The following is a 20,919-nucleotide window of genomic DNA, read 5'->3' on the forward strand; positions in this document are numbered from 1 at the left end:
TATTACATTTAGAATGAGAAAGGCAGGAAACTAAGACTCATGGTTATGTATGTGTTTATATATTTTTGGGATTTATTTTTTTTTAAATGGACTGGAATGAGAAACCAGAAAGCAGCAAAAAAAAAAAAAAAAAAAAAAAAAAAAATACTCATGTTGCAGAAGGGACGATAAGGACAGAAACCAGACTAGTATTTTACATATTCAAAAAATTAAATTATAAAAAGTTTCAAGGTATTCCATCAGACTAGATAACATGAAGGACTATGCTATCACAGAATACCTAAAAGAGTACCAGATCAACATGAAACTTCTGTCTGTAAAAAGACAGTATAGAATTAAAAGATTACTCAAATATGAAGTATTTGCTACACACAAGCCTACAAGCAGTCAGTATCCAGGACACATAAAATATATATAGGAGATATAGACATATAAAAGACACATCCCATAAAGAAAACCAAACTTCAGAAAAGGAACATGAGCAAATGACATTTCACAAATGAAACATCGATGGCCAGTTAACCTAATTAGTAGTCAGAGAAATATAAATTAGAACTACAATGAGCTATCAGATTACCAGTAATGATAAAAGACTGAGATACTGTTGGTGAAAACATGTAACAACTAAGACTCTTACGCATTGCTAAGAGGGGTACAACCGGCATAACCATTTAGGAAAATAATTTTGCATTACCTTGAAGATGCAAAGAAGTGCATACCATATGAACTAGCAATTCTACTCCTAGAAATATATCCTAGAGAAACTTTTTATACATGTGTGCAAGGAAAAATGTCAATAATAGTCCAAGTAGCATTGTTCTTCGTCGGAAAATATTCGAAACAACGTAAGCAAAATATTCAAAACCACCTAAATATCCATTGTTAGAAGATACATAAATTGTGATATATTCATACAATAGAATGCTGTATAGCAGGAAAAATAATAAATGTACTAAATCTACAAGTATCAAAGCAGGTGAACCACAAAATATAATACTGAGTGGAAAAAAAAGCAAGTTGCAGAAAAACATATAGAGTTGGATCAATATCTAGAAAGTTCAAAATAAAGCAACTAAAAAGTCTGTGTTATAACAAAAAACAAATTCAAGGAAATAGTTACCTCTAGAGGGCAGGATATGAAATACAAAAGAAGAAATCTTCAGAAGTATTATGTATTATTTCTTAAGCTACCTAGTGAGTATGAGGGTTATCTGTTTTATTCTTATTTGCTAAACTGTACATATACATTAATGTACTCATTATGTATATTTAAAAAAATATAAAAGTAATTTTAAAGAGTCAATTGCATTAGCAGTACTAAAATATCCATGATATATATTTGTTGGCAAACATCCAAAAAATCACTTCAAATTTAACTGATTTCTATTTAATTGTTAGTTTTTAAAATAGAGTAAAATTAACTTATACAGTTATACTGACAGATTTTCTCAGTAGATGTTGGCCTGCTTTTTAAAGAGCATATTCCTCCTTCTTCCATCAGAATCTAGGAGAAAACCAAAATGTTAACAATTCCTAAGTATACATAATAATATTCACTTATATCTACCCTATTTACACCACCAATTCATTTTATAGTACTTTTCTTTTACATTACTTCAGTTCAACTTTTTTTTTCTTTTTTTTTTTTGAGATGGAGTCTCGCTCTGTCCCCAGGCTGGAGTGCAGTGGCACCATCTTGGCTCACTGCAAGCTCCGCCTCCTGGATTCACGCCATTCTCCTGCCACAGCCCCCCAAGTAGCTGGGACTACAGGCGCCCGCCACCACGCCCGGCTAATGTTTTATTTTTTTTTTTTAGTAGAGACGGGGTTTCACCATGTTAGCCATGATGGTCTTGATCTCCTGACCTCGTGATCCACCCGCTTTGGCCTCCCACAGTGCTGGGATTACAGGCTTGAGCCACCCCGCCCGGCCAACATGGTTTATTTTTAAATCACAAAGAAAAATTAGCCTGTGGTGAACAATAAAATGAAATTTAAATTGGTTTTAAAACGACAAGCAACAGAAGAGACACTTGCCAAGAAATGAATTACTGAGAAAAAGGAAAAGCTTCAGATAATCATAGTAAATGCAGCTGAACAAAGACAAACATATTAAGGCAATTTGGAAATTTGTTATTCTTTATTTAATTTCCTAAGTTAGATCATCAGTCATTTGTTTTCAGGTTTTTTAAATAATAAAAGCTCTTAGAGGTATAAATTTCTATAGAACACACCTTTGGTTTTGGTTTCCATCACTTTCTATGTATTTGTACTTTATTTTCCTTTCCTTTCTCAAACAAAGCAAAGAAACCCTGAGTGTTTCTTTATTTCCAGGATGTTAAGGGAAGTTAAGTATCTCTTTTTAGTTGATTTCAATTTTATCAAATTTTGATTAGAGAATGTACCTATGAATCTCTCCTTAGATAAATTTCTTAGATTTTCTTTATGGCTTACTATATGAATTATGTTTGCAAATGTACCATGGGCTTATAAAAATTTTTTTCTATATATTCTCTGTTAGTAGGATATAGAATTTTAGATATATAGAATAAAGGAGAAACTGTCTAGCTGCTTCCCAAACCTGACTCCCTTTTTCTTGGACATACAGCTAGACTGTATTTCCCAACTTCCCTTGGAATTAGTTTAGACATGTTACTTAAGTTCTGGTCATAGGCAGAAGTAATGTATACTACTGCCGGTCCTGGTCCATAAAAATCTTCCCCACAATCCTCCACTTCCTTTTCCCCTCTGCTCTCTGGTGACAATAAACTGGAAGCCACCAGTTTAGGGCCTGAATAACTACATGAAGCAGAGCCCCTTCCCTAACCCCTCTATCTTATCATTTAAAAACCTTTTCTCTTCAACTAATGACACATTCAACCCCCTTGCAACAAGAACACAAAACTTTCAAGAAAGCTATGGAGACCCCAAGGCAGGTCTGCACTCCAATACCTACTTCAGATCTGTTTGAGAAGGACAGCAAAGATCTTCCCAAAGGACAAGACACTAAGTTATTCACGAACGTCCTCCATCCTCCAGGATGGCAAGCCTTCACAATGCATACCCAGCAGGATTTTATAGTTGCTGTGGATCAGAAAATCTGCATCTCCTATTTTTCTCTTTTCCGAATGGGCTTTTTATTGCATTTATATGGTCTTTGCTCCAATAGTATATATGTTTTCTTAATGTATGTATATTGCTATCCGTTTGCTTTCAACCTTTATTATATTCTAGATACGCTGCTTGTAAACTATATTGATTTTTTCTCCATAATTTGATATTCTTTGAATATTGAAAAGAATTCATGTTCAATATATTTATTCATATTCAATATGTTAATTGCTAAGTGGGTTTCATTCCTTACACTGTATATAGAATTGCTATTTCATTTCTTCCCATCTTGATCAGGTTTCCTAGTGTGACATCATCACTCTTGAATTTTGTTCTACCACGGCTCCACTTCTCTAGTGATTACCTTCCCATGTTAACAATTGTATTTAAACTTTATTCCTCTACTAAACCTTTAAAATTAAATAATTATACTCCTCCAACACTTTGTTCTTTCCTATTCTCTTCCACTCCCACTAAAGGCTCTTGAGAACAACACACGTCCCCATTCAAGAGGCTTGTTCTGTTTGCTTGTTTTAGCCTGTATGTCTCTTCATCAATTCTTCTTTAGCAGAAGCTACCTGTTTTAATTTTACCTAACCCATGGGCAGGTGCAACCCAGCCCTCTTTCTACTCCTACCCCTTCATTCCATCCCATTGGTGACTCCTGCCTTGGCCCCTCTGGTAGAACCTAATTTTAGTCAGGGTTCCACCGCACCTTTGGCCATGGCCAGGCATCACAATGTAAAAGTCCCCACACCTGCTCTACCCAAAGAACTCCTCATAGCACCTGATTCCCCTTGGGCTACACCAATGGACTTTTTTTCTTTTCTGACTAGTTCTAGCTACATTCAAGCTGCCAGCTTTCTAGACATAGGTGTAGTCAAATAGAATTTGTTTTTGAAGTATTATATTTTGTTGATAATTCATATTTTGGGAGGATACATCTATATTATTCATATTTGGGAAAATATGAATTATTTAAAGGAATAACAGGACAGCTTCCAACACTACTGACCACATTCTCCTCCTTTTTCTTTCCTATGACACTAGTACTCCTCAAACCTCTCTAGTAGCTCATTCTCAGCCTCCTTTTCTGGTTCCTCTTCTACTTCATACCCTCCAACCTGAAATGTGCCTTCTCAGGAATTTGACAATTTTTTTTCTTATTCTATACACTTTCTCTCGAGAATCATACACTTGGATGTAGTCAATTATCTCCTATTCATTAAAGTCTAAAAAATCTCTTCTGACCTCAAGCCCTGTATATATAATTGTCTACTATACATCTCCACATAGATCACAGGTTTTTCAGAAGATCCTCACTTGAGCTCAGTGGGTCAAATTTCTCTCTCTCAGAAATCTGCTCCTCCTCTGAATCAGAGTGATGTTAGGTATTGTTTTTAAAAAGTATATTACAAAATGTATAATGCCAAACACAATCATTTCTCTCTTGTGTAATAATCTAAAGTGAGTGTTTCTGGTAAGCAGGCAATTTGCCTCCATGTAGTGATTCAGAGACCCAGTCCTTTCCATCTTGTGGCTCCATTATCCCTTGGGGCCTCACTACCATCTAGCCATCAAAAGAAAGACAGCATGGAAAAATAATTCCCTTTTCTTATAAGCCTTGACCTAAAATGATGCACATCACTTTTCCTAATATTTCATTAGTGAGATCTAGCCATATGGCCACATGTACATGGACGGATGGTTAGGAAACATGTTCCTTGGCTGGGAAGCCATTTCACAGTGATAGCTCTATTCTATTAAAAAGGGTACATTCTACAAAAAAAGGGTACATGAATTTTGATGGAGTAAACCTTTCCTGCCACCTCCTCCTATGGTTTCAATCTCGTTCAGTAGCACAATCCCATCAACTACCCATTTACTCAAATCATAAATAAATTTAGGTCTTCCTCAATTTCTTCCTTCTTCCTTAACTAATCACCAATCACCAAGTACTATCAATTCTAGAGCTAATCTTCTCTTCTCTCACTTTCATCCTTACTGCTATTATAAAACTTCAAGCTCTCATTATTTCTTCCCCTAACTTGAGTTGTTCCACTTATCAAATCCCTCCTCATTGTTGCTAGAGTCAACTTTTTTATTACTCTGACATCATCATATTCCTCTGCTAAAATTTGTTTAGTGGATCTCTGTTTAACAATCAAGAATTGGCCGGGCGCGGTGGCTCACGCCTATAATCCCAGCACTTTGGGAGGCTGAGGCGGGTGGATCACCTGAGGTTGGGAGTTTAAGACCTGCCTGACCAACATGGAGAAACCCCGTCTCTACTAAAAATACAAAATTAGCCAGGCATGGTGGCACATGTCTGTAATCCCAGCTACTCAGGAGGCTGAGGCAGGAGAATCGCTTGAACCCAGGAGGCAGAGGTTGTGGTGAGCTGAGATCGTGCCATTGCACTCCAGCCTGGGCAAAAAGAGCAAAACTCCGTCTCAAAAAAAAAAAAACCAACAATCAAGAATTAAACTGTTATATATCATACAAGGCCATTTATGACCTGCCTCTTTGTATTGTCCAGAATTACCTAGGCCACTCCTGCGCCTCTTATCATTAGTATTATAAATAGTAGCTATAACAATAACTAGAATGAAACAAGGTACTTGAAATTTCTAAAACAGGCTGTACTCTGACATCTTAGTTTATCTATGTTGCTCCTTCTTCACAATTTGACCATCTGGTAAACAACTTATTGATACTGTGCTCAAAAGTTACCTCCTCCATCACATCTTCCTCCTGTTTACAGATGAAACTTAGAAGTGTCTTTTACTAATAACCCAAAACAAAATTCAAGCAGTTGATCTAAACGTATTATATTTTTGTCTCTTTCTGACTAGCCATTAGATGAAGACTTCTTAAAGACGGGTTCCATGTCCTTTCATCTCTGTACCTTGCAGAGTCTAGTGCAAACAGAATATAATCTTGAGAACAAAGCACCATTTTATCCCCAGTGTCTAGCACACAGGAAACATTCAATAAGTGTATATGAATTCATGATATAGCTCAATAAATATTTATTGAAGAAAAAAGGGAAAACAGTATAGCTGAAAATATCAAATCAGATAAGACAGATAGTTGAATCTTAGCTTGAGAGTGTGACCTCAAACAAGTTATCTAATCTCTCTAAATTTCAATCTCTTTTGCTGTGAAGACTTTAGCAACTCAGGCTCCTATAGATTAGAAATAAACTACATAAAGTTCCTAGCACTATTGTAAAAATTACAACCTTATGATGGCAAAGGGATTATAATATTACATAACCAGTGTTTATAGATATTTCAATAGTATGGCAAATATAAAATTATGTAGTAGATTGAAACCTAAAGCATTTTCATGTTGAAAGATGATATGGTTTGGATCTTTGGATGCCCCCCAGCAAATCTCATGTTGAATTATAATCCCCAGTGTTGGAGATGGGACCTGGTGGGAGGTGACTGAATCATGGGAAATAGTTTCTCCTGAATGGTTTTGTACCATCTCCCTTGGTACTTCCTTTACAATAGTGAAGTCTGTTCTCATGAGATCTGGTTGGTTAAAAGTGTGTGGCACCTCCCGCCTCACTCTCTCTTGCTCCTGCTTTTGCTATTTGAGATGCTTCACACCCACTTCACCTTCCACCATAACTGTTATTTCCTGAGGTTTCCCCAGAAGTCAATCTGATGCCACAATCCTGCTTCCTATACAGCATGTGAAACCGTGAGCCAATTAAATGTCTTTTCATTATAAATTACCCAGTCTCAGGTATTTCTTTATAGCAATGTGAGAACAGACTAATACAGAAAATTGGTACCAGGAGTGGAGTTTTGATATAAAGATACATGAAAATGTGGAAGGAATTTTGGAACTCGGTAATGGGCAGAAGTTGGAAGAATGTGGCAGGCTCAGAAGAAGACAAGAAGAAAATAAGGGAAAGTTTGGAACTTCGTAAAGACTGGTAGTTGAATGGTTATAACAAAAAAGGCTGAAAATGCTGGTAGTGATATTGATAGTGAAGTTCAGGCTGAGGAGGTCTCAGATAGAAATGAGGAGCTTATTGGGAACTGGAGCAAAGGTCACTTTTGTTATGTGTTAGCAAAAACTTGGCAGTATTGTGCCCTGCCCTAGGGATCTGTGGAACTCTGAACTTGAAGGTGATTAATTTAGGATATCTGGCAGAAGAAATTTCTAAGCAGCAAAGCATTCAAGACATGGACCAGCTGCTTTATATGAACAGCCTATGTTCATATGCGTGAGCAAAGAAATGTTAAAAAAAACTGGAACTTATATTTAAAAGGGAAGCAGAGCATAAAAGTTTGGAAAATTTGCAGCCTGGCCATGTGGTAGAAAATAAAAGCCCATTTTCCAGGAAGGAATTCAAGCAGGCTGCAGAAATTTGCATAAGTAAAAAACGAGCTAAGTGCTAATAGCCAAGACAATGGGGAGAAGGTCTCAATGGCATTTCAGAGACCTTCATGGCAGCCCCTCCTATCACATGCCTGAAGGCCTAGGAGGGAAGAATGGTTTCCTGGGCCAGGCTCAGGGCCCTGCTGCTCTGTGCAGCCTCAGAACACTGCTCCCTGTATCCCAGTCACTCCAGCTCCAGCCATGGCTCAAAGGGGCCCAGGTACAGCTCAGTCTGCTGCTTCACAGGATGCAAGCTGTAAGCCTTGATCCTTCCATGTGGTGTTAAGCCTGTGGGTACACAGAGTGTAAGATTTAAGGCTTGAGAGACTCCACCTAGATTTCACAGGATGTACGGAAAAGCCTAGATGTTCAGGCAGAAGTCTGTTGCACAGGTGGAGCTCTCATGGATAACCCCTACTAGGGCAGAGTGGAGGGGCAATGTGGGATTGAGCCCTCCCACATAGTCCCCAATGGGGCACTGCCTAGTGGAGCCATGAGAAGAGGACCACCATCCTTCAGACCCTGGAATGGTAGATACACCATCAGCTTGCACCTAACTCCTGGAAAAGCCACAGGCACTCAGCACCAGCCCACGAAAGCAGCCACAGGGGCTGAACCTTTCAAAACCACAGAGGCGGGGCTGCCCAAGGCTTTTGGAATCCACCTCTTACACGAGTGTGTCTGGATGTGAGATATATAGCCAAGGGAAATTATTTTGGAGCTTTAAGACTTATGGCTGCCCTGTTGAGTTTCAGACTAGCATGGGGCCTATAGCCCCTTTCTTCTGGCCTATTTCTCCCTTTTGGAATGTAAATATCTACCCAATGCTTGTACCGCCATTGAATCCTGGAAGTAACTACCTTGTTTTTGATTTTACAGGCTCATAGCTGGAAGGGACTTGCCTTGTATCAGGTGAGACTTTGAACTTTTGAGCTAATGCTGGGATGAGTTAAGACTTTGGAGAACTGTTGGAAATGCATGATTTTATTTTGCAATGTGAGAAGGACATGAGATTTGGGGGGCTGGGGGTGGAAAGATATGGTTTGGATCTATCTCCCTGCCAAATCTCATGTCAAATTATAATCCTGAGTGTTGCAGGTGGGGCTTGGTGGGAGGTGACTGGATCATGGCAGGGCAGCAATTTCTCTTGAATAGTTTAGCACCATCCCTCTTGGTGCTGTCCTCATGCTAGTGAGTTTGTTCTCCTGTGATCTGGTCATTTAAAAGTCTGTGGCACCTCCCTACTCATTCTCTCTTGTTCCTGTTGCTGCCATGTGAGACTCCTTGTTTCCCCTTTGCCTTCTGCCATAATTAAAAGTTTCCTGAGGCCGCCCCAGAAACCAATCAGATGCCATCATCATGCTTCCTGTATAGCCTGCAGAACCATGAGCCAACTAAACCTCTTTTCTTTATAAATTGCCCAGTCTTAGGTATTTCTTTATAGCAATGCAAGAATGAACTAATACAGAAATTTTGTAATACTTAAAAAATGTGTTTAAAATGTCCTCAAGATTGTTTTGTCTCAAATAAAGCATGTAACAGTCTCTGAAAACGTGTTTTTATTTCTAGATCTAAAATATAATTTCCTCAGAATAAAAAAGTGTAAGACAAAGAGTCCATCCCAAAAAATTAATGAATAAATGCTAACCTTAAATCAAAGTGAACGCTAAATACAGTAATACGATATGGTAATACAAACTGACTTAATTGAGAACATAATGTGAGACTGTGCTTTACCTCATCAAGTCCAAAGTCCCATGACTGCTTATAGTGCAATTCTTCTGAAGGTATATTTCCCCTAAGGATTATAAATACACAGTATTAAAGTTTGTTGTATTCCCTCTGGGAATTAATGTTCTAAATTAGAGTTCCCAAACTTGGCTTCAGATCGGAATTATATGGGAAGCTTTCTTAAAAATAAAGATTCATAAGCTCCAGGCCAAAGAGCCCACCTATTATGTGCAGGTCAAACTTGGTATTCTATAGTTTAAAATCACTCCCTCAAGTAATCTGGACCTGCAGTCAGGATTGAGAACCATGTTCTAAATTGCTTTCATAAGGTACATTTAAAACTCAAGGCCTAACATGATTTTTTCACTCATAAATTTCTAGATATTGGGAGATTTAACAACAAAGATACAAAGTTGTCAATTTTATGAAATGTTTTGTAAATCTATGTTTTAATTAATGTGTATGTGCCAATCCCACTAAAATTACATCTTTTTATCAATCAATATTTTTAATAACTCCACAAGAAATCATTTCCAAAATAAAAATTTATTCTAGTTCACGATTTCCAATCAGAAAGATTTGTCTAAATTGCAATTATTACCAAGAAAGTTAGGACTATTCAGAAACTAGTAGCTAAAATAAAGTTTTCTTTAGTTACTTATAATTGCAGGCCAGTATTCACAAAAGTCTGGAAGGCAGCTTCCAAACTCTAAGGAATAAATTTAATATCAACACATAATGGATGAGTGTAAAAATCTCCTTAAATTCAGAACATTTTGTACACCAGCTGCAAGAAGAGAAAGAAAAATCTGGTGTAACATAATTGTTTTCAATGTATGGGTAGAGGAGATTGTAATCTTGAACACAGAGAAAACATGGAGTCTCTGAGAGGTAAATGTTGGCAATGAGGAGAGTGCTCTATCCCTAAAATGTACACTGTCCTATAAACTGCTGATATGCTTCCTTATGCCACTAACATCTGAATTCTATCACTCCCTGTAGTGATCCTATACCAACCAAGCAAGAAACCTTCCCATTGAGAGCTGTCTGAAAGTAAGAAAACATGCTTTTTCATGTCAGACTTCCTATACATGTTCCCTTTCTATTTATTACTTTAAGTTAATAAATTGATATTCTGGCAGATATGAGTTTCTTGGATGCATTAAGTCAATTTCCTCAAACCTAATCAACACTAATATTCAGATAAGAAAGTATTTGGGAGCTGGTAAATATGAGCACCACACTCTCAACTGGGGTGATATTATCAACACTACAACTCCTGGTAAGACTGCTTTGAGACAAGTTGCCTGCCCACCCTCAGATGGCAATACGCCTACCTCACTTTGCATCAATTCAACCTTCATCATGCATCATACTAGTTCCTGATTTGTATTCCCCAGATTTCCCTAAAAACTTACATAGAGTTTGCTGGATATTTCTGAATACTTTTCTGTGGTGTCCTCTCTTGGTAATCATTTTCAAGTTTTCCTTAAAAAATAAAAGTATGCACTGAGTTAAAAATTTAGCATAGTCTATTTTCATTTTTTTAATTCAAAGAATATTAACATGACATGTACAGAGGAAAACCACTGGTCCACAATGTTATATGATAGGAAGCCATTCTATTTTTGGTTTCATTTTCTTCCAAACACATAAACACACATACAAATATATAGATGTGTGCGTATATAGATATACAAATATATATATTAAAACTGAAAGAAAAAAGAATATGTAATTACATTTTCCATGTACAATACCAACCTTTTCTTTCAGAGCTGCTTGGGTAGTAATCGTTCTCAAAAGATGTACTAAGATCATTTCTTTCATTTTTATTGTACTCTCTCTGATTCTTCTTGTTTGGCTGACATTTTTCTGGATAACTTGTTTTATTCAAAGTTGAATTACTAAAAGTCAACTCTGGAACTGTAAAAATGTTTCTAATGCATCTGTCAGTGACACGGTTTTTATCAGAATGAGTGGCTACACAAATATCTCCCATACTATCATAATCACACTTGTTAAATGTTTTCTTTATCTTTTGCTGATCTATGTTTAATACATTGATCATATTTTGACTAACAAAAGAGTCAGAATTCTCTGATAGAAAGTTAGGAGTAGACTGGTTCACATCTTCAAGAAAATTTGAAACTTTCTTTCCATTTTTCCTCCAAATATGCTGTATGGAGTGTTTTTCAGTAATGTAGTCTGACTGTCCTATTTCATCCATGCTTCTACAATCTTCATCCATAATTACAGCAGGGCATTTAGTAAGTAAATTCCTATTTCCTAGACTTCTGGAAAAACAAAAACATATTTAGCAAGAAAAGCAGGATTATTTGCATTTAGAAACACTTACTTTCAATTCTTAAGAGGACATATTGAGTTGCTACTAACATTTACCTAGACCATGTTTTTATTTTTATATTTAAATAAATAATATTGCTTTGGGTGAAAATTTGTCTAATGTGCTCTTCTAATGACTTATTGAGTATAAAAATAATCTACAGTCAGTTTTTTATTACAACATGAAATGTTAGCATGTGGTTTAATTAAAACATGACCAACCTATAGTATATCTTCTGTAATAAAATCTAAAGAATAAACTAGACAACGATTATATGTCACTGCTGTTCCATTTAACCAGAGAAAGATGTTTTGAAGACTGTGCAGAGAAAATTTATCATCAATGTTAAAATATAAAATCAAATAGTTATGAGACATTATAACATATTTTTCAACCTAATATGGATATAAAAACAATTATAAAGTTCCCAAGGAAAAGCAATATAAATACAAATGTGTATATAAGTAATAAAACCAAGAGATAAGGAGAATTAGATAAAAACTAATTTGATGAATTAGATAGCTTGTAAGTTCTATTCTAATGCAGAAATAATAATTCTAGGTTAAGTCCAATTTGTGTACAAGAATCAAAGCTATCATGGAAAATAATTACAAATCAAGATGGTTCTTATTTTATTATCAGTGACTATCTACAAATTTATTTGGAAGTGAGTTGTTCCAGAGGTTGGAGGTATCAAAAAACTTAGAAAACACACACACACACACACACACACACACACAGATTGCTAAAACTCTGATTTCCAGTCTTATTTTTAAGTTATTTATCAAATATTTGATGATCACCTACTCTGTTTCAGGTACTAGGCCATGTATTGGCAACAGAGAGATAAAAGAGCTCAGTTTGTTGTTAAAGAGAGAAATTAATGTTTTACCCATGAATGTTCACAGCTCATGATCCAACATTGTTTCTCAATGAGGGCCTTACTGGTGTTTTAAACAGAATGACGTTATTTTGCTATACCAAAAGACATAGTATATACTATGCACTAATATACACCATTAACATAAGGAAAATATCTGTTACTCTACATAAAAGAATAGAGGTAAGTGTACTTTATAAGATATTAAGCACACTATAAATGTAAATCTTTTTTATTATTATTATTCTTTGAATAGTTTTTGGGAAACAGATGGTGTTTGGTTACATGAATAAGTTCTTTAGTGGTGATTTCTGAGATTTTGGTGCACTCATTACGCGAGCAGTGTACACTGTACCCAATGTGTAGTCTTTTATCCCTCACCCCTCCCCTACCCTCTACCGGAGTCCCCAGAATCCATTATATCAATCTTTTGTGTGTGTGTGTGTGTGTGTGTGTGTGTGAGACGGAGTTTTGCTCTTTTCATCCAGGCTGGTGTGCAGTAGTGCAATCTTGGACCACTGCAACCTTTTCTTCCTGAGTTCAAGCAATTCTCCTGCCTCAGCCTCCTGACTAGCTGGGATTACAGGTGTGTGCCACCACACAACTGTAATGATTTTTGTATCATTACATTTTTTAATCAAAAATCAGCCTGGCTGATTTTTATATTTTTAGTAGAGACAGGGTTTCACCATGTTGGCCAGGCTGATCTCAAACTCCTGACCTCAGGTGATCCCCCCGCTTCGGCCTCCCAAAGTGCTGTGATTATAGGTGTGGGCCACCAAGCCAGGCCCATTATATCAATCTTATGCCTTTGTGTCCTCAAAGCTTAGCTTCCACTTATAAGTGAGAACATAACAATGTTTGGTTTTCCATTCCTGAGTTACTTCAGTTAGAATAATGGTTTCCAACTCCATCCAGGTTGCTGTGAATGCCATAATTTCATTCCTTTTTACGGCTGAGTAGTATTCCATTGTGTGTGTGTATATGTGTGTGTGTGTGTATTTTCTTCACCCACTCATTGGTTGATAGGCATTTAGGCTGGTTCCATATTTTTGCAGTTGTGAATTGTGCTGCCATAAACATGCACATGTAAGTGTCTTTTTCATATGACTGATTTTCCTCTGGGTAAATACCCAGTAGTGGGATTGCTGGATCAAATGGTAGTTCCACTTTTAGTTCTTTAAGGAGTCTCCATACTGTTTTCCTTACTGGTTGTACTAGTTTACATATCCACCAGCAGTGTAAAAGTATTCCCTTTTCACCACATCCATGCCAAACTCTATTATTTTTTCATTTTTAAATTATGACCATTCTTGTAGGAGTAAGATGGTTATTGCACTGTGGTTTTGATTTGCATTTCCTCCATCTTTAGTGATGTTGAGCATTTTTTCATATGTCTGTTGACCATTTGTATATCTTCTTTTGCAAATTGTCTATTCATGTACTTAGCCCATTTTTGATGATATTACTTCTTTTGTTCTTGCTGATTTGTTTGAGTTCCTTGTAGATTTTGGATATTAGTCCTTTGTCAGATGCATAGCTTGGGAAGATTTTCTCCCACTTTCTGGGTTGTCTGTTTACTTTGCTGATTACTTCTTTTGCTGTGCAGATTTTTGTTTTAATTAGGTCCCATTTGTTTATTTTTGTTTTTGTTGTATTTGCTTTTGGTTCTTGGTCATGAACTCTTCGCCTAAGCCAATGTCTAGAAGAGTTTTTCCAATGCTATCTTCTAGAATTTTTATGGCTTCATGTCTTAAAGTTTTTGATCAATCTTGACTTGATTTTTATATAAGGTGAGATGAGGATCCAGTTTCATACTACATGGGGCTTGCCAACTATCCCAGCACCATTTGTTGAATAGGGTGTTCTTTCCCCACTTTATGTTTTGGTTTGCTTTGTCGAAGATCAGCTGACTTTAAGTATTTGGCTTTATTTCTGGGTTCTCTATTCTGTTCCATCTGTCCACATACCTATTTTTATACCACTGCCATGCTGTTTTGGTAACTATAGTCCTCTAGTATAGTTTGAAGTCAGGTAATGTGATGCCTCCAGATTTGTTCTTTTTGCTTAGTCTTGCTTTGGCTCTGTGGGGTTTTTGGGGGTCCATATGAATTTTAGGATTTTTTCCTAGTTCTGCAAAGAATGATGGTGGTATTTTGATGGGAATTGCACTGAATTGATAGATTGCTTTTGGTAGTATGGTCATTTTTACAATATTGATTCTACACATCCATGAGCATGGGATGTGGTTCCATTTGTTTGTGTCATCTATGATTTCTTTAAGAAGTGTTTCTAGTTTTTCTTGTAGAGATCTTTCACCTCCTTGGTTAGGTATATTTCTAAGTATTTTATTTTTTGCAGCTGTTGTAAAAGGGGTTGAGTTCTTGATTTGATTCTCAGCTTAGTCAATGCTGATGTATAGTGCTACTGCATTGTGTACATTGATTTTGTACCCTGAAACTTTACTGAGTTCATTTATCATATCTAGGAGCTTTTTGGATGAGTCTTTAGGGTTTTCTAGGTATACTATTATGTCATTGGTGAACAGCAACAGTTTGAGTCCCTCTTTATCTATTTGGATGCCCTTAATTTCCTTCTCTTGTCTGATTGCTCTGGCTAGGACTTCCAGTACTATGTCAAACAGAAGTGGTGAACTCTTGTCTCATTGTTCTGGCTAGGACTTCCAGTACCATGAGAATAGAAGTGGTGAAAATGGGCACCTTGTCTTGTTCCAGTTCTGGGGGGAAATGCTTTCAACTTTCCCCCATTCAGTATAATGCTAGCTGTGGGTCTGTCATAGATGGCTTTTATTATCTTAAGGTATGACCCTTTTATGCTGATTTCGCTGAGGGTTTTAATCATAAAGTAATGCTAGATTTTGTAAAATGCTTTTCTGCATCTATTGAAATGATCATATAATTGTTGTTTTTAATTCCGTTTATATAGTGTATATTTATTGACTTATGTATGTTAAACCATCCCTGCATCCCTGGTATGAAACTCACTTGATCATGATGTATTATCTTTTGGATATGCTGTTGGATTCAGTTAGCTAGTATTTTGTTGAGGATTTCTGCATCTATGTTCATCAGGAATATTGGTCTGTAGTTTTCCTTTTTTTTTTTTTTTTTTTTTTTTTTTTGTTATGCCTTTTCCTGGTTTTGGTATTAGGGTGATACTAGCTTCACAAAATGATTTAGGGGGGATTCTCTCTTTATCTTTTGGAATAGTTTCAGTAGGATTGGTACCAATTCTTCTTTGAATGGCTGATAAAATTCAGCTGTGAATCCATCTGGTCCCAGACTTTTTCTTTTGTTGGTAAGTTTTAAAATTACCATTGCAATCTCACTACTTGCCATTGGTCTGTTCAGAGTTTCTGTTTCTTCCTGGTTTGATCTTGGAGGGTTGTATATTTCTAGGAATTTATCAATCTCCTGTAGGTGTTCTAATTTGTATGTGTAAAGGTGTTCATAGTAGCCTTGAATAATCGTTTGTATTTCTGTAGTATCAGTTATAATATCTCCCATTTTGTTTCTAATTGAGCTTATTTGGGTCTTCTCTGTTCTTCGTTAATCTTGCTAATGGTCTATCAATTTTATCTTTTTAAAGAACCAGCTTTTCATTTCATTTATCTTTTGTATTGTTTTTTCTGTTTGTTCTGCTCTGATCTTTGTATTTCTTTTCTTCTGCTGGGTTTGGGCTTGGTTTGTTCTTGTTTCTCTAGTTCCTTGAGGTGTGACCTTAGATTGTCTATTGTGCATTTCCAGACTTTTTGGTGTAGGCATTTAATGCTATTAACTTTCCTCTTAGCACCACTTTTGCTGTATTCCAGAGATGTTGATAGGTTATGTCACTACTACTGTTCAGTTCAAAGAATGTTTGGATTTCTGTTTTGATTTCATTGTTGACCTAAAGATCATTTAGGAGCAGATTATTTAATTTCCATGTATTCGTACAGTTTTCAGGGTTCCTTCTGGAGTTGATTTCCAATTTTATCCCACTGTGATCTGAGAGAGTACTTGATATAATTTGTTTTCTTAAATTTACTGAGACTTGTTTTGCAGCCTATCATATGGTCTATCTTGGAGAATGTTCCATATACTGATGAAAAGAATGTATATTCTGCAGTTTTTGGGTACAATATACTGTAAATACCTGTTAAGTGTATTTGTTCGAGGGTACAGTTTAAGCCCCTTGTTTCTTTGTTGACTTTTTGTCCTGATGACCTCTCTAATGTTGTCAGTGGAGTACTGAAATCCCCCACTATTATTTGCCATCTATCTCATTTCTTAGGTCTAGTAGTAATTGTTTTATAAATTTGGGAGCTCCTATGTTAGGTGCATGTATATTTAGGATTGTGACATTTTCCTGTTGTACTAATCCTTTCATCATTATATAATGTCCTTCTTTGTCTTTACTTTTGGTTTCTGTTTGCATGGAATATCTTTTTCCACCTCTCCACGTTAAGTTTATGTGAGTTCTTATGTGTTACATGAGTCTCTTGAAGACAACAGATACTTGGTGGATGGATTTTTACTCATTCTGACATTCTGTATCTCTTAGGTGGAGCATTTAGGCCATTTATATTCAATGTTAGTACTGAGATGTGAAGTACTTTTCTATTCATCATTTAGTTGTTGCCTGGATATCTTGGTGTTTTTTTTCAGTTATTGTTTTACAAGCCCTGTGAAATTTATGCTTTAAGGAGGTTCCATTTTGGTATATTTTATGGTTTTATTTCAAAATTTAGAACTCCTTTTAGCATTTCTTGTAGTGCTGGCTTGGTAGTGGTGAATTCTCTCAGCATATGTTTGTCTGAAAAATACTTTATCTCACATTATGAAGCTTAGTTTCAATGGATATAAAATTATTGGCTTTTAATTACTTTGTTTAAGGAGGCTAAAGAGATAGGATCCCAATCCCTTCTGGCTTGTAGGGTTACTGCTGAGAAATCTCTTGTTAATCTTACAGGTTTTCCTTTGTAGGTTACCTGACGCTTTTGCCTCACAGTTCTTAAAATTCTTTCCTTTGCCTTGACTTTAGATAACTTGATGACTATGTGCCTAGGTGATTATCTTTTTGTGATGAATTTCCTGGGTGTTCTTTGAGCTTCTTGTATTTGAATATCTAGATCTCTAGTAAGACTAGGGAAGTTATCCTTGATTATTCCCTCAAATAAGTTTTCCAAACTTGTAGATTTCTCTTCTTCCTCAGGAACACTGATTATTCTTATGTTTGGTTGTTTACCATAATCCCAAATTTCTTGAAGGCTTTGTTCATTTATTTTTTATTAATTAGTTTTTCTTTGTCTTTACTGGATTGGGTTAATTCAAAAGCCTTGTCTTCAAACTCAAGTTCTTTCTACTTGTTCGATTCTATTGTTGAAACTTTCCAGTGTATTTTGTATTTCTCTAAATGCATCTTTCACTTACAGAAGTGTAATTGTATTTTCTTTATGACATCTATTTCTCTGGAGACCTTTTCATCCATATCTTTTTTTTTTTTTTTTAATTTCCTTAAGTTGGTGTTCTCCTTTTTCTAGTACCTCCCTGAGTAGCATATTAATAAACCTTCTGAATTCTTTATCTGGCAATTCAGAGATTTCTTCTTGGTTTGGATCCACTGCTGGAGAGCTTAGTGTGGTCTTTTGGGGGTGTTACAGAAACTTGTTTTGTCATAGTACCAGAATTACTTCTCTGGTTCCTTGTCATTTGGGGGCACTGTTTCAGTGGAAAGATCTGGAACACAAGGGCTGCTGTTCAGATTCTTTTGTCCCACAGGGTGAGCCTTTGATGTGGTGCTCTCCCCCTTCCCCTACGGGTGGGGCTGCATGTGAGCCAGACTGCAGTGATTGGGTCTAGCCACCCAGCGAGGCTATCAGACTCCAGGGTGGTGCTGGGGAATGTCTGCAAAGAGTCCTGTGATGTGATGATGTGATCCATCTTCAGGTCTCCCGGCCATGGATACCAGCACCTGCTGCAGTGGAGGTGGCAGGGGAGTGATATGGACTCTGTGAGAGTCCTTGGTTGTGGTTTTGTTTAGTGCACTGGTTTTCTCAAATGCTGCTTATGCTAGTGGTGAAGCTGTCACATGAACAGACTCAGGACCTCTGGATAGCCAGGATGTTGCACATGGTAGAATTAGCTGTTATTTTCTCCTCCTTTGGAGCAGGCTTGTTCTGAGTTGCTGTAATGGAATGAGTTGGCTGGCCTCCAGTCCAGAGGTGGCACTTTCAAGAGAGCACCACCTGTGGTAGTGGAAGGGGTATAAAAGTTTGCCCTACATTGGCCAAGATAAATTTTCAGGTTTCTCAAGCGATAGGTGGGGCCATAGAGTTCCCAAGAGTTTATGTCTTTTGTCTTTGGCTACCAGAGTGAGGGGAAAAAAAATCAGGTAAAGGCAGAGTTAGAAAGGTGTGTGCTCAGACCCTCCTTGGGCAGTGCTTGCTTCAGCCACTGTGGGGGATGGGGGTGGTTCTCAGGCCAATGAAGTTATGTTCCACAGAGGATAATGGCTACCTCTGCTGCATCATACAGTTTATCACTGAGAGAAAGCCTCTAGTGATAGGCTTCTCCCAGCTCCCACACAGTGAGTAAAGCCTGATTCACTCTCACCATGCCCACCAACAATGCCAAGTTTACATCCAGGCAGGGGGCACACAGTGCTGAGATCGTGCTCCAGGCTATAAGCCTCCCCACTAAGAAAGCAACCAGGGCTCCCAGGTCTTGCCGCTCCCTGTCTACCCACACTGCTGGCTGCAGCTTCTGCACTCATATCTGCACTTCCCATTTGCACCCCTCCGCCAAGATTCTGCTCATGAAAATTCATGTTTAGTCAAAATTATTACAGAGTTCAATTAGAAGCTTCTTTCACCCTGTGGCCCCTCCTCAATTCCACTGGGTATCTTCCCCAAGGACCCCTGTGAGAGAAGGCCAGGCATGGCTTCCCTGAGCTCAAACTGGGGACAAGGAGTGCCTACAGGGCTCTTCCAGCTGCTTCTTCTACTTTTATATTTCACTTAGCTCCCTACTTCCATTTCATCTCTAGGCAAGGTTAAATCCTTCTCCCGTAATCTGGATTTTCTGGTTCCCCAGTAGAGACATGTGTTTGGAAGCAAGCTATCCCCCCCCTCACACTTTGGGAACTGAATTTTTTGGCTGTCTCATGGAGTTGCAGAGCAAGCCACATCTTTCAAAGGGTCTTTGAATTCTTTTGATTTTCCTGGTATGTTTCTGCAGTACTTTTTGGAGTAAAAGTTCATGATGTGAGTCTTCACATGCTGTTCTGTCCAAGTGGGAGCTGCATACTAGCCCTGTCTCCTATCTGCCATTTTCCAAAATCATGATTTTTAAAGGGTACTTTAAGCATCTGACTCAGTGGAATCACTAAGAGATGTGGACAATAGAGAAATGTAGAGTAGTTATTGCCAACAAGAAAGTTACAGTATAAAAGAGGAAGAAAAAAATTACAAAGTGACAGGTATTATCCTACAGTCAAATGCTAAAACAGTAAATGGAGGTAAGAAGAGATTCTTCTGCTTGAGAAAACTTAGGCAGATGGCTTCTGATTTGGGAACTAAAGTTGGGAAGGATTCTTACTTCTAGAGATGACAGAAAGCAATTATCCTAAAAAACTGAAAAGAATTAAGACAAGTCAGTTCAACTTTTTAAATAATTTATGTTTTCCTATAAATATAAAATTCATTAAAAATTATGGACTAAAATTTTAATAAAAACATTCATTATCTAAATAAGCTTTTTATGTGTATTCAACAAATATTTAATGTGTCTATTATGTAGTAGGGAGACAACAGAGGTTATAGTCTAGTGAAGGATGATAATAAACAAATAAAAGAAAATGAACCACTAACAAATACAGTGGTTAAGAAACAAAGAAGTAAACAAATATAAAAGCTAATTACAAGTACTACCAGATCACATGATGGGATGCCTTGTGTTGGAGGTCGTGTTTCAGACACTTTGGTGAGGAAAGTCACTAGAGTAAGGAAGTGATAAATACACTAACGATACAGAATGGTTAGATACATGAAAACAGGAATAAGCATACTGGATAAAAAGTAGAAATGCAAAATTTGCAGCATGTTTGAGAAACAGAAGAGGGTAAAGCTGGAATAGAATCAATGAAAGAACACTTATGACCTACAGCTATAAAGTACAAAAGGGCCCAGATTATGCAGAGCCTTGCTCTTGAAAAGAACAATAAGACATCATTGAAATAAATGTCCTGAGCACAAAAGTAAAATTGACATTTTGCCTTGGAAAACAGCAGTCTGACTTCTCAATGAATCTCCTGAAGAATGAATTTCAGGATCTCCATCTGACTAAAATGAAATAACAGGGGCCAGACTGACCCTACTAACTAATAAAATTTAAAAACTGGAGGATAGTTTCAAGATGGCTGACTCGAGGCATAGGACACTTTTCCACAA

The 20,919-nt window shown here is 37.0% G+C and overlaps 1 protein-coding gene across 8 annotated transcripts in view; it reads right to left on the reverse strand.

The window, feature by feature from the left end:
- Window positions 1–20,919, reverse strand: part of REDIC1 (regulator of DNA class I crossover intermediates 1) — a 172,892-nt gene that overhangs the window by 101,496 nt on the left and 50,477 nt on the right. For 5 of the 8 annotated variants that reach the window (XR_011609239.1, XM_071071892.1, XM_071071893.1 and 2 more), the window contains 4 exons: window positions 11,008–11,540; window positions 10,662–10,731; window positions 9,250–9,310; window positions 1,441–1,504 (listed from right to left, as the gene is read on the reverse strand). Coding sequence is in view for 5 of the 8 variants with exons in the window: in XM_071071892.1 (XP_070927993.1) it covers window positions 1,441–1,504; window positions 9,250–9,310; window positions 10,662–10,731; window positions 11,008–11,540 (728 nt within the window). In the remaining 3 variants the exon portion in view is untranslated. The remainder of the gene's footprint in view (window positions 1–1,440; window positions 1,505–9,249; window positions 9,311–10,661; window positions 10,732–11,007; window positions 11,541–20,919) is intronic. The other 3 variants (XR_011609238.1, XR_011609237.1, XM_071071891.1) reach the window with 2 other exon arrangements.

This window comes from Macaca nemestrina, chromosome 10 (genome assembly GCF_043159975.1).
Source record: "Macaca nemestrina isolate mMacNem1 chromosome 10, mMacNem.hap1, whole genome shotgun sequence".
Classification (NCBI taxonomy): Eukaryota; Metazoa; Chordata; class Mammalia; order Primates; family Cercopithecidae; genus Macaca; species Macaca nemestrina.